At 40.3% G+C, this 13,040-nt stretch overlaps 1 protein-coding gene across 1 annotated transcript in view; it reads right to left on the bottom strand.

Moving 5' to 3' along the window:
* NHS (NHS actin remodeling regulator) overlaps nucleotides 1–12,822 on the bottom strand; it is a 250,348-nt gene extending 237,526 nt beyond the window's left edge. The window contains exon 1 of the mRNA XM_088449523.1: nucleotides 12,000–12,822. Coding sequence (XP_088305649.1) covers nucleotides 12,000–12,426 — 427 coding nt within the window. The 5' untranslated portion in view covers nucleotides 12,427–12,822. The remainder of the gene's footprint in view (nucleotides 1–11,999) is intronic.
* Between the last annotated feature and the right edge of the window lie 218 nt (nucleotides 12,823–13,040).

The following is a 13,040-nucleotide window of genomic DNA, read 5'->3' as shown; positions in this document are numbered from 1 at the left end:
CATTTATTTATAGAACATCAGCATAGTCTGTTAAGCTTTAACAAAATATTGCTAGGCAAAGGGTGAATTTCTGGGGTCTTATACAGGGGTGACAATTCAGCACTAGTTTATGAAAAACTCTGAAAAATCGAATGAGTGTATATTGAAATTGTACTACGGAGATGTTCATCGACAGTGAAGTGGTGAAATTTGATTTTCCGTGTGTGATCATCACTATTAAAAACATAAAAACGCATTTATAAGAATCCAGTAAACTTCTGCCCTAAATAAGTTATATACAGGAATGGTGAAGAAGCATTAAAGCATAAAAATAATATTGGTAATAAATACAATAGAAAAGTAAATACTAAAGGTGCATACACACACAACGATTTTTTGAACGATTATTGGTAACGATATCGTTTATCGTTCAATCATTGAAAAAAATCGTTCACTTTCTGAGTAAAAACGATGAACGATCATCGTTCATGCGCGTTCACGTTTGTAGTTTGTAGTTCAGTCAGACTGACCAACTCAACGATTTTCAGTAAGGGAATATGCAAAAATCGTTTGTAGTTCAAAAGAATCGTTCATTACATTTATTAAATGAAGGATTTTAGTAAACGATTTTCATTCATTTTTCCCTTAAAAAAATGAACGAAAATCATTTACTAAAATCGTTCATTTACTACATCGTTGTGTGTGTATGCAGCTTAAGGGATCAAGTAACAGATAATTGTTTTTTTTGTTAATAAGATTTTCACATAAAAGCTGTGTTGCTATTGGTGTCTATAGAAAGTTTCACCGACATATTCATGTATAGACAAACAGATAGGTGTGAAGAAACACAGATATAATGAATCATATTTTATAAGGTATATTTACAGAAATCATTCAAAAATAGAAAATAATAATAATAATTGTATGATTAATGCTGTGAGCTATTCTAAGCAGCACCTTCTTTACCACTGTACTTGAATGTCATTATTCATTTGAATGTCACGGTTAGGTTAGATAAAATATAGGAAATGTTGTAATTTAGTATAATAAAAAAAATTACCCTATATAACTTCCTGGATATGAATGACAAATGATGCTACTTGCTTATTATATGACACAATGCGTGACAATTGAGAAGTGTTTTCACATCTGTTTAGTTCCAAACATAATAGGCTGATGGGAACATATAAGCTCCTGGACTCCACTCTACTGTTCTAATTACAATAGGACTTAACCCCATTCTGTCTAATACAGAGACATTGTGCACTGGTAGCTCTTTTTCATTAGGCATGGACGTTGGATAGAGTGATTAAGGCAAAGATACCAAGCGGTTCAACTCATGTTTGCTTTGTGAATATTATTATAGTATTTTTATAGCATTGTTAATTGCTTTGCATGTCTCTAGAAACAGCCTTCTGCATATAGTTGCTACTGCGTGCTGAGGCAATTATTATTATTGAACTTTATTTATAGGGCGCCACAAGAAGTCAGTAGCGCCATACAGAGGACAAACAACAAGGCAGTACATGGTAACACAGTACAATACAGTAAACAATACAATACAGTATGCAATAAACAATAACACTACAACTCACAACAAAGCTACTTATTTAAAGGACGAGTGGGGGAATATTCAGCACAAGCTTAAACCTGTACTTGCAGGCTTGGGCACAACTAACAAGTTTAGCGGGTGGAGACCCAGGGAAGAGAACCCAAGAAGGTGGTGGAGAGTATAGCTGGTGAGCGAGAATAGTAGGTAGTGAGATATGAGAGAGGAGTGCCCTGCTCATTGAAGCTTACATACAAATGGGAAGGGGGAGACAAACGGCTGACATAGGGGAGCTGAGGGCAGGGAGCAAGAGTGGGAGAGATGGAGGATGAGAGAGAGTGAGGTAAACTACATGGTGACATGGTAAGGCAGTGGGCTGCTATGCTTTTTTGAAGAGGTGAGTTTTCAGCGCACATTTGAAGCCATGCAGGCTAATGGATAGTCTGATAGAATGAAGGAGATTGTTCCAGTAGTGGGGGGCAGCACCGGAGAAAAGCCACAGAGAGATCCAGGAGGATGAGCAGGGATACGTGGCCCCTGAATTTAAAGATCGTTGGTGACTTTGGCCAGGGCAGTTTCAGTGGAGTGGAAGACAGATTGAAGGCATTCAAGGATAGAGTTGTCAGAGAGACAGCAGGTGAGATGATGTGGACAAGCTGCTCAAGTACTTTAGAAGCAGAAGGGAGAAGAGAAATGGGGCTGTAATTAGAGAGTAAGGAGGGAGTCAAGGTTTTTTTTTTTCTTTAGAATAGATGAGACAAGAGCATGTTTGAAGGATGAGGGGAAGATGCCAATGGAGAGGGATAGATTAAATAGGTGAGCAAGGTGAGAGCAGGCAGTGGGGGAGAGGGAACAAATGAGATAAAAGGGGATGGGATCCAGTAAGCAGGTAGAGGGGGAAGAGGATAAAATAAGGTAATGGACTTTGTTGCCCATGGTAGGGTGGAAGGAGCACAAGTGGTGGTGGCTGAAGGGAGGGGAGTATGGAGTGGTAAGAGCAGCAGAAAAATTATGGTAGGAGTAGTTTTCGTGATGTAGAGCCTTGATTTTGGAAAGGAAAAAGAAGGCAAAGTCGGGGGCAATAAGGGGTGTGGGACTTTAGGGGGCGGCAAAGGAGTGTGTTGAATGTAGGAAAGAGGCGGCGGGGATTGGAAGACTGAGGGGTTGACAGACGTGAGGAAGGATAGCTTGGCGAAGGCAGAATTGTAGAAAGACAGGATGAATATGAAGTGGAGGAAGTCCACCAAAAAAATAGAGTTTTTCCAGTGGTGTTCGGCAGTGCATGAGCATTTTTGGAGAAACTGTGTAAAGTTGAAGTTTAGAATGGAGAAGCAAGACAGTAGAGGTGGGGGCAATCAGAGTCAAGGGCGGAGGTGAGGGTGAGATTGTAGTGGGAGGCTGCCTAGTTGAGGTAGGCCAGGGTGGATAGAGGGAAAAGGAGAGGACAGATTGCGCTTGGTGATGGCAGATTTGGGCGTTATGGGAAGGGGAGCAGGAGATGAGGAAACAGTGAAGGAGAGGAGATGGTGGTCAGAGAGTGGGAAGGAGAGTTGGAGTCAGAGAGTGCACATTGATAGGAGAAGACATGGTCAAGTCAGTGGCCGAGACAGTGTGTGTGGGGGAAAAGGTCCATTGAGAGAGGCCAAAAGAGGAAGAAAGGGTAAGAAGTGGGAGTGTCAATGGGGATGTTGAAGTCACCCAGGATGATGGAGGGAGGTCAGAGGAGATGTAGCAAAATTATTGAGGAATTGGGAAGTAGTGCCAGGGGAACAGTAGATGACTGCGATATGGAGATAAATGGGGTGGAAAAGATGGTTAGAGTGTACATCAAATGAGGAGAAAGAGAGGGAGGGCTCAGTGGGGATGACGCAAAAGGTATAGATGGGGGACAGAGTTAGGTCCGGCAGAGTGGGTGAAGGACAGGCCCCCATAGGTGAGAGCAATGGGGAAAGCAGTGTCAGTGGGGGAAAGCCAGGCTTCCGTTATAGCAAGAAGGTTAAGAGAGTTGGAGAGGAAGAGGTTGTGGATAGCAATGTGACAGTATATTGTTAAGGGCCATCTTTATTTCTTGTATTGATACGTTAAAATATGTTACATCTACTCTTTGCTACATATCAGTATATTTTTCTGATACTTTTGTATTTTAAAAAAGAAATAGAACACTTTTACAGATCAACTCTTATTTGCAACACTGTTAACATAACAGTGAAACTGACATGGTGGACATATATTTGCTGCAGTTGGACTTGCCTTGATTTTCTAAATGTACTTAACCATCTGAAAATTCATACACATGGTTCATACACAATAGTAATGCAAGCTATTGTACTGGTAGCATGGTTCATACACAATAGTAGTGCAAGCTATTGTACTGGTAGCATGGTTCATACACAATAGTAATGCAAGCTATTGTACTGGTAGCATGGTTCATACACAATAGTAATGCAAGCTATTGTACAGGTAGCATGGTTCATACACAATAGTAGTGCAAGCTATTGTACTGGTAGGCTGGTTTAAGCATGAGAAATACATTTTACAAATTTGTGGCACAATAAATTTTGTTGGGTAAAGCATCATTGACTGTTATTTGTCCTATTTTTAAAGCGTGTTTCATGCATTTCTTAGTGTGAGAAAATCAGGTTAAAAAAAAGCAGGTTTGGTGAATGAGGCCTATATTTAGTTATTTCATGAAAAGTATTAGGCCATTCCATTGAACTTTATCAAGGTTATGCCATTCAGAAAAAGGAACATCTTGATGAGGTCTTGCAACACATTAACAGAGTGTTATAGAAATGTGTGTACAAATATTATCACCAAAAGCTAAATGTTTGTATCCTCAACATCCGTCTGGCTGATAAACCTACTCTGAATAGAAGATAGGACCTTGAGTTGTGTACGTTCTAGTAAATGTTGCTAACTGTATAAAAGAATGTTTTCATTTAAACTATTATTCCATTGTAGGTACTTACTCACCTGCTACCCACAATCCCAATGCTTTACTTAGTTAACTGGGCTGTATTCTAACTATACAATCATTGTCACTCTCCAGCATTTGTTCATGGCCAGTTTTCTTTACTGCTGCAGTTCGGAGGTCACAGTCTCATCCTGAGGATCAGCCCTTCATTCAGAATGAATGAATACCAGATGCACAGATTTACCAAGAGGTGTGATTATGGTCACAAGATACTGTGATTTTCAGAACATTATATAGAATTAGACTATTTCAATTTTTTACATGTCATGAATACAACTCTGGTAATTTTGTGACTACACAATTACAACCTACACTGAGTGTACATAGAACATTCAAGTACATATTGCATAATATAAAATGACCCCATACATTGTAAGCTTACGAGCAGGCCAACTTGCCTCTTTGTCTGTCTGTTATTACCCAGGCTCTTTTTATTACCACTTTGATCCCAATTGTAAAGCGCAATGGAATATGTTTGTGCTATATAAATAAATGTTACTAAATATTTGAATAATAACAGCACTTAGGGGCATATGTATCAAAGCTTGATGTGAGATAAAATTATGAGATATATATCACCAACCAATCAGCTTCTAACTTACATTTTGCATGCTGTGTTTAAGAAATGATAGTTTGCAGCTGATTGGTTGGTGATATACTGTATATCTCACAATTTTATCTCGCATCAAGCTTTGATACATAGGCCCCATAAAATCCATTTTATATCAATGGTTTAGACTCTTTAGAGTGACTCTTTTCCCATTAACAAAACTATGGAGGTCCCTCCCCTGGAACATTCTCTTCTACACTGTTGTTGTTCATAATTCTATTGGGACCCCACAACTGAGGGTCCATTGCGTAAATTGGTTGTCAATATGTCAGACCCACCTCCTGCCCTGATCATCACGACAGACCAGGCAGATAATAATTGAGGTCCCAACACTGATAGCGTTTGACACCTCATATGTCATGGACCTAAAGTGGCATCTGTCTGAGGTGGCAGCTTTTGAGAAAGCCGCAAAATGTTGGTTAAAAAAGGAAAATGATAATGTCCAGCTGTAGATCTACAGTTGTGCCTTATTATTAGATGTAATAATTAAACACTGTAATACTGTTATTAGTGTACACCACAAATGTTTATGTTACTTTGTATAAAGGGTGAGGAGTGTGCAATGGCAGTTGTTGCCTCAGGCAGAATAATTGCTAGGTACATCCCTACTCCAAGTAGTCTTATGCTGTGTATGGTATGGTGCCTAGTCACTCTGATGCCTGAGCAAAACCTTCCTCTCTCCTTGCACTTAACAAAGCTAGCAAATGTATATATTATTATTATTATTATTATCCTTTATTTATATGGCGCCACAAGTGTTCCGCAGCGCCTTACATAGTACATAGAACTAATAAGTGAACAAGAAACAAGTAACTTACAGTACATTACAGTGCAGGACAAGGACACAACTTATATACATTGCTGAAATAGTGATTAAAGCACTCACAATAAGCTGCCGGGAGTTGGCGGTCCCGTGATAGGTGCCCTAATGGGGAGTAGAGAGTAGAAGAAAATGTAAAGAGAAGCACATGAGGGAAGAGGTCCCTGCTCATGAGAGCTTACATTCTAAGGGATGACTGATTTACGCTATAAAAGGCAAATATTGACACTTATCATTACTAGCCCTGCCAACACTGTGCGAATCATTAGTGAATGCTTTAGCAGCAAGAAAATTTACGTTTTTCTTTTACATTAATTCCATTTAATTTGCTGTACTTGAAAATCAGCTACCTGAAATAGCAGCCTTAAAGGTGCGTACACACTAGACAATATTTTACACGATTCTCCTAATTTCGATGCATCGGAACGGCAAATCGTGTAAAATATGTCCAAATCGTGAGTGTCCACTCACGATCACGATGCCAATGGGCGTACCCGCTGGTTGTACATCGCATCTTCAGATCTTGTCTACTACAGAAAAGATTTGCCAATCTCATACACGATTTTGTGCGATAGATTTTGTGCACGACAGATCTTAAGTCAGATTGGACATTTTTTAGTACCATATCGTGTCCTGGAGTGCTGAGGAGAGTCCAAGGGAAATAGCTCACGATATCACATCGTGAGCACATCGTCTAGTGTGTACCTTTAGTTTGTGTCATTATAGCACCCATAGGCAGCTCCATATGCTTCATGGCCGCACATAATATGAGAAGGGGTAACTACTGCACTCTTACCAGCCAAGTCACTGCCATTGAGCCTTGGTAGTAGATGCTCACGGTTGGCAGATTAGACATTCTCTTTAATACATGCTAGTATTAATGCTACGTTTAAATGATTGTTCCATAAAATATGCGATTGAAAACACAACACACAAGCCTATTTCTAGTTTTCTACACACATTTTCATTCACCACGGATGTCAGTAACGATGCCTGATACACGCTTGTATATCCATGTAATGTATTACAATATTTTACTTTCTATGTTCAATTATTTTCAATTAATGTTAACACATTGGCCTGGTTTTGAGTTGGTAGTAATGTTGGAGAACCTGATTTGCATATTCCAATCACTTTTTGAATGGAATCACCAATTGGGGAACCCCATACATTGCAGATTTATTGGGACAATCATCTGCAAAATTTAGGCAAAACAGAGCAAGCAGTTGTGCACCTGGCAAAACTATGTTGCACTACAGGTGGGGCAGATTTAAAATGTACAGAGAGATTTATATTTGAGAGGGCTGTGTCCTAACTCATAACTAAATTGCTGTGCAAAAATAAAACTGTTCAGCATTCGTGGGCTACATGCAAAAGCAGCCAATATTTATCCTGCATACAAAAAAATAAAATAAATGAATTTGCACCACTTGCATTGTCCAGGTACACAGTTACTTTCTCTTTTTTATACCTCTTTTCCACCAAAAACCCGGATCCGACCTGAGTTTTCAGACATGGTTCCAGCCCAGGTCAGACACCGTTTACACAGCACCATCGATCTGGGTTATTCTCAGGTCAGCCCCGTTCACACTGAACCTGGGTCTGCCCTGCTAACTTTGTGAGGTCATAAAAAGTGGGAAGTAACTGCTTCACAACCACCAATCATCTTATTTTACGCATGACTCAGGTCGTATAACCCGGGTTGCGCCATTTACACTACACCATTACCCAGGTCCATCCTGGGTCCGACCCTGCTAGCTACTTGGGTTGGATGTAATTTTTCAGGGACACTTTTACACTGAGCTGCAACCTGGGTAGACCCAGTAATAACCTGGGCTTTAGCTCTGGTGTAAAAGGGGTATAACTTTGTTCAGAGACATTATGTTTACTGCCACAGTGAGAGTTAAATGATAAATAGCGGTGATAGATTTTTTTATTGCTGGGATATGCAGTGAGAGAAAACTATCGCTGCTTTCTCAACAAATAGGCTCCATATTCCTGCATTACAGCAGGGGTGTATTTATAATGGGGGCAGGGTGTGCGGTGCTCACAGGCACCTGAGTCCAAAGGGGGCGCACAATGCACACTTTGCACCCATACTTTTTAATACTTACCTCTCCGAAGTCCCAGATCAGCTGAAAAAATGGCCACAGCGGCCATTTTCCCTGCGTTTTGCGCATGTGCCATAGGGAAATCGCTGGGAAAATGCACAGTAGACTCCGGGCACAGACTAGTGCCTGGAATCTACTGTTGCTGTCACTGTGCTCGTGGCCGCTGGGGAGGAGGGGGCCCCGGATGGGGAATGAACACGGGCCCCCTCCTCTCTTAATATGCCCCGGCATTAAAGCACTAGACTTAACACAGAACCTGAAATGTAAATTAAAAGTTTTTGAAATTTGAAAAGCAATAAAAATAATCTATTGCAAGACACAGTAAAATATATAAGGCTCCCCATCTAATAAAGTAACACAAAAAACAATTAGGAACTGTAAAATACCTCTAGAGAAGTAATTTCCGGTTCCAAACTCCACCCTGATGAAAAACTATCCTGGTCACTTTTTAACAAGGTATTTGTTTCTTTGAACCAATGTATTTGAAATAAATCAAAGTTGCCTGTGAATGCTCTGTCTCAGCGCTCAGTCTGTTGACGCAGCTGGAAACAATAGAGGAATATCTTATTTTTGGAAAGAGTTTGATGTTAAAAGAAAAAAAAAAGAAAACTGGTTTTGGACAATCTAAAGAGAAATGTCCCATGTTCTGAGAGGAAAAAGAAATAGATCAGGGCGTGCACAGAGAACGTGCTCTATGACCCCACTAAATGATGTCATCTTTTTTATGTTACTTTAGGTCTAGTACTTCCATATCTGCGGAAAAAAAAATCTTAATTATTACTTTCAAGGCATGATTACTTTTACTTTTGTTTTTATATAGTTTTGATACCAAGGAGTTGTTTGTTACATTTTACAATTTCCTTGTTTGTCGTTGCTGAAGGTGATGGTCACTGTACCGCACTTTTCTACATGTCCCATTTTAGCTACTGAATAATGTGCTGTTCTATTTTCTTATTTCTAATTGATTGAAGTAACCAGCCTTGCATTAATTTATTGAAACATAAGATGGTAATTGCTGTTGTATAGTATGGAGAAATATTTGCATCAGGTGCAGTGGTCAATGCATGCTGAGTTTTCATAGGAATACGAAATTATTCATGTCTGACTTGGAAATACATCTATGATTATGAGCCACGCCTATAAAGAACTGTGATATAAGTTGACAGAAATAAAACACGACAATCACACAGTAACCAATCAGATATTGGCTGTCCACTGTTTATTGCAGACTATTAAAGGCAAACATCTGATTGGATGTTACAAGCAATAGCACATTTCTTTCTATTTCTCCAAGCAAGCAAAGATGGAAAAATAAAGGACAAGGGAAAAAATACAGTAGAAAAGAGTGGTGATGTATGAAATCCAATCTGAAAAAAAGAGACAGGCAACAAATATTTGGTACAGAGTATAAAGGGATATTAAAGAATCAAACTGTCAAATAAATAGCTTATCTTATATATTCCATTTGTTTCCCAATAATTTATAAAATATTTTATAATAAAATATAATTCAGGTATGGTAGAGTAACCTATTGGTGTCTTGACATGACTGGAGTCTTGAAGACACATTTCCTCCTTTGGCACATAATAAATATATAAAAAAATGTGATTTAAGTAAATGACACTGCTGATTAAATCACAAGGTAAAGTGTGTCTCTAGAGTCAGCACTGATAAATTCTAACCAGCCTTTACAACCAGACTATGAAGCTGAAACCATTGTAGTGGCACTAGTAATAGTTGTACACTTTTCCGGGCAACCTGTCACACATGTCTTCAGCAGTGTGACATCTGACCTCCCTGTCTGATAGTTACACTGTATGTAGGGATCACTACAGCACATGGTGCTGCTGGCAGAGAGGGTTTGTGGCCACTGCCCTCACTCTGAGCAGTGAGCACTGCAGTAAAAAAAAAAAAATATCCCCGCCTATATCATCTTACAATGTATTTTCATAAGTAGCATGATTTATCTCTACATACAGTAGCTACATATATGTCTTTAAAGTGTTAGTAGTACATCTCCAAGGTCACATTGAAATGGTGAAAGGGATCAAAATGTATATCCCTTCCTCACAGACTACAGCTGTTGTGAACCTGACAGCCATTCCTCCTCAGAGACTGGCGATGGGGTGAAAAAAAGAGCCAGAGGACGTACCATACCCCTCTGTGGGGCTAGACTGCAGCATAAGCAGCATTTACAGGCACAAAATAATATGACATAGCCGCATAGAGATCAAATTAGCATGAATGTAGCACATAACACTGAGACTGCTAGTAAAAGCATTTTACACTTTGGTTGGCCAATAATTGCTGAATATATATATATATATATATATATATATATATATATATATATATATATATATATATATATATATACATACATAAATCACAGGTTCGTATTCTCTATTTTTGTGAGAACACCAGGAGGATGTTGTATTATCGCAGAGCTCCTTTTAATATCACAATGACCATAATTGCTGTGCTCTCTGATTGGCTACCTGGAGCCTATCATAATGTGAACCATTCCCTCTTCCTTCCTGTTGCTTAGGAGCATGAATGATCATTGCCACCTCTGTGCTGCTGCTGCTGCTGCTGCGATTTCAGTCCTCGGCATCTGCCCAGTGATTCCGCACAATCTCTGAAGCCTCCAGAAGGCTCCTTATGTAAGTGTCACACACACAGCCCAGACACACCTCTGCTCTTCCGTGCTGTCTGACTGGCACTCAGGTGCCTTACAGCAGCATGGAATCACTGGAGAACAGAGCAGAGGGAAGGAAAAGGGTCTGGATGTAGCATGTGTTATTACCGAGGGGCAGTGAAGGTTAATATGAAGCTAAAGCAGTATATTGTAACCCTGTATAATATATTCAATACAACAGAGCCCACTGCCTGCCTCTCATAAGCTGTAATGATTTGCAGTCGGTAGATGTAACATCCAAGCTTGCATAGAAGGGGTTAAACCATGATCCCATGAGCATAACACTTCTATAGCTACTATAGAGTACACCTGAGGAGTAGATGTCTATCAGCAGCTTGGAGAATGGACCAAGCTGGGAGCAGTTATTTCAGCAGACAGATGAAAAGATACTGCAGGGGGATACAGTAGCTATAGCAAGGGCAGTGCACTCCAAGAGACAAGTCATGGGGAAATCCATGATACCGAGTCACGCAAAGGACAGATATAAATGCTATAATCCCAGTCTACACATGCTTGCTTTGCAGTAATAGGCAGCACTATTTTTCTTTTCATTGATCTGAAAGCCAATCCTAATAGATAATATTATTTAATAAAAATGATCTTATAAATACTGTATAAAAGACAAATATAGATTGATACAATGCGCACATCTAGTATTGCCACCTACAACCATGCATGAACACAGCATAAATGCAAACAGGAACAGCAATGTACTGTATATACTCTATAGGTGTACAACCATTACAGCACAATAAAAGCCGATAAGAACTCTGCAAGCCACAACTATTGTGAATGGCTGTGTGGGAGAGAGCCCCATAGAGTTTTTAGGCCTCTACATGTTTTAATGCTAAGTTCATTACCTATGTAAAGCACGCCTCATTTTGCTAGCGGCATCAGTAAAACAACATTTGTGAATTAAGAGCAAAAGACACCCTCATGCCTTTCCCCATCACATTCAGCAACTGCTGGAGCAGCAATGCAGATTTCCCTCCCTGCCCCTGTAGCATCTGAGGTGATAATGAAACATTTGGGCACTTATTAGCATAAGATAAGTAATGTGATTCATAAATTGGGGAGGGTGAGGGAAAGGTAGGAAATTAGTGCCATTGTGACAATTCATTGTATTGCTCTTTTTTTTCCATTTAGCATGAAGGGCCTGTACCAAGCAGTAAATTCTTGTCCCAGAGCACAGAGTAAAGGAGATACATAAATGCTAAATACAAACTGCAGCAAATGACATCCAAGATGTGGTACTCACGCACTGTCTCCTGCTTGGGATCCAAGCTGCTGACGACCTGCTGGACATTACCGATTTTCCCTTGCAGCGCTCGCACACGCCGCGCGGTAACCTGAATCTCTGCTTCAATCTCATGGAAGAGAGAGCAAGCATGCCGCGCCATATCCGAAAGTTGGCGCAAAATCCGTGACATTGCAACATTGTTGACCGCACACAAATCCAAAGTCGCCACATCTTTTTCCTGACCATCAGTGGGTAGAGGTTCCCTCTCTTCTGTGGGCACCTGTGCGGAGGATGCCACATTAACTGCCAATTCTTCCCTGGAATTCCCCCTGGGGTGCTGCTGCCTCTGGTCTTCCCCCTGATCCCGGCAACAGCTCCCCTCTACCAGGGTGACAGCATGCCTACACAGCCACTGGGGCTCAACAATCCGCTTGGCAAAGGGCATTGCCGATCGCCCTTCACGTTATCCTACGATAAATCCTTTGCTATCCAATATTAAGGAAACAACATAAAAACACCACAGAAAAAGATCAAGCTCTCAGAATCCTCCAGAATGAAAGAGATAAATACTGTAGCAATCCACCACCACTGTGCCACTCCTGTGCAGGTCCAATTCTTTTTTTTTTTTTTTTTTTTGATACACAGGTTTCTCTTTAATCACTTGCAGTTCCCAATTGTTGGTAGCTGGTGATTATCATAGCCATGGTTACCACTCCATGTAAGACAATGTGCAGATGTGACTTTGGAAGTATCGCAGTTGTGCACTGCTTCCCTAGATCCTCACTTCCCTCCGATCATCCAGTTGCTTTTTGGATATATTTTCTCTGCCTCTCTCTCTGCTTTCACCATGCTAGAGTGAGGCAGACAAAAAACCTGGTGGTAGGAATTCACAGAGATGTTTGAATGGGGAGGAGGAATAAAATAGAGAAAGGGAGGGGGGAGGGAGGTGCTGAGAAGCCAAGGGGAGGAATCAGGATATTTTACACTAGACACTGCCTTCCTCACCACACAGAGTCAGAGAAGGGCCCAGTCCTATAGCAAGACATTCTGCAGCAAATC

Source organism: Taudactylus pleione, unplaced genomic scaffold (genome assembly GCF_031769625.1).
Source record: "Taudactylus pleione unplaced genomic scaffold, aTauple2 ptg000487l, whole genome shotgun sequence".
NCBI classification, from domain to species: Eukaryota; Metazoa; Chordata; class Amphibia; order Anura; family Myobatrachidae; genus Taudactylus; species Taudactylus pleione.
Note: the sequence above shows the minus strand (reverse complement) of the source record. Positions and strands in the feature narration are given on the sequence as shown.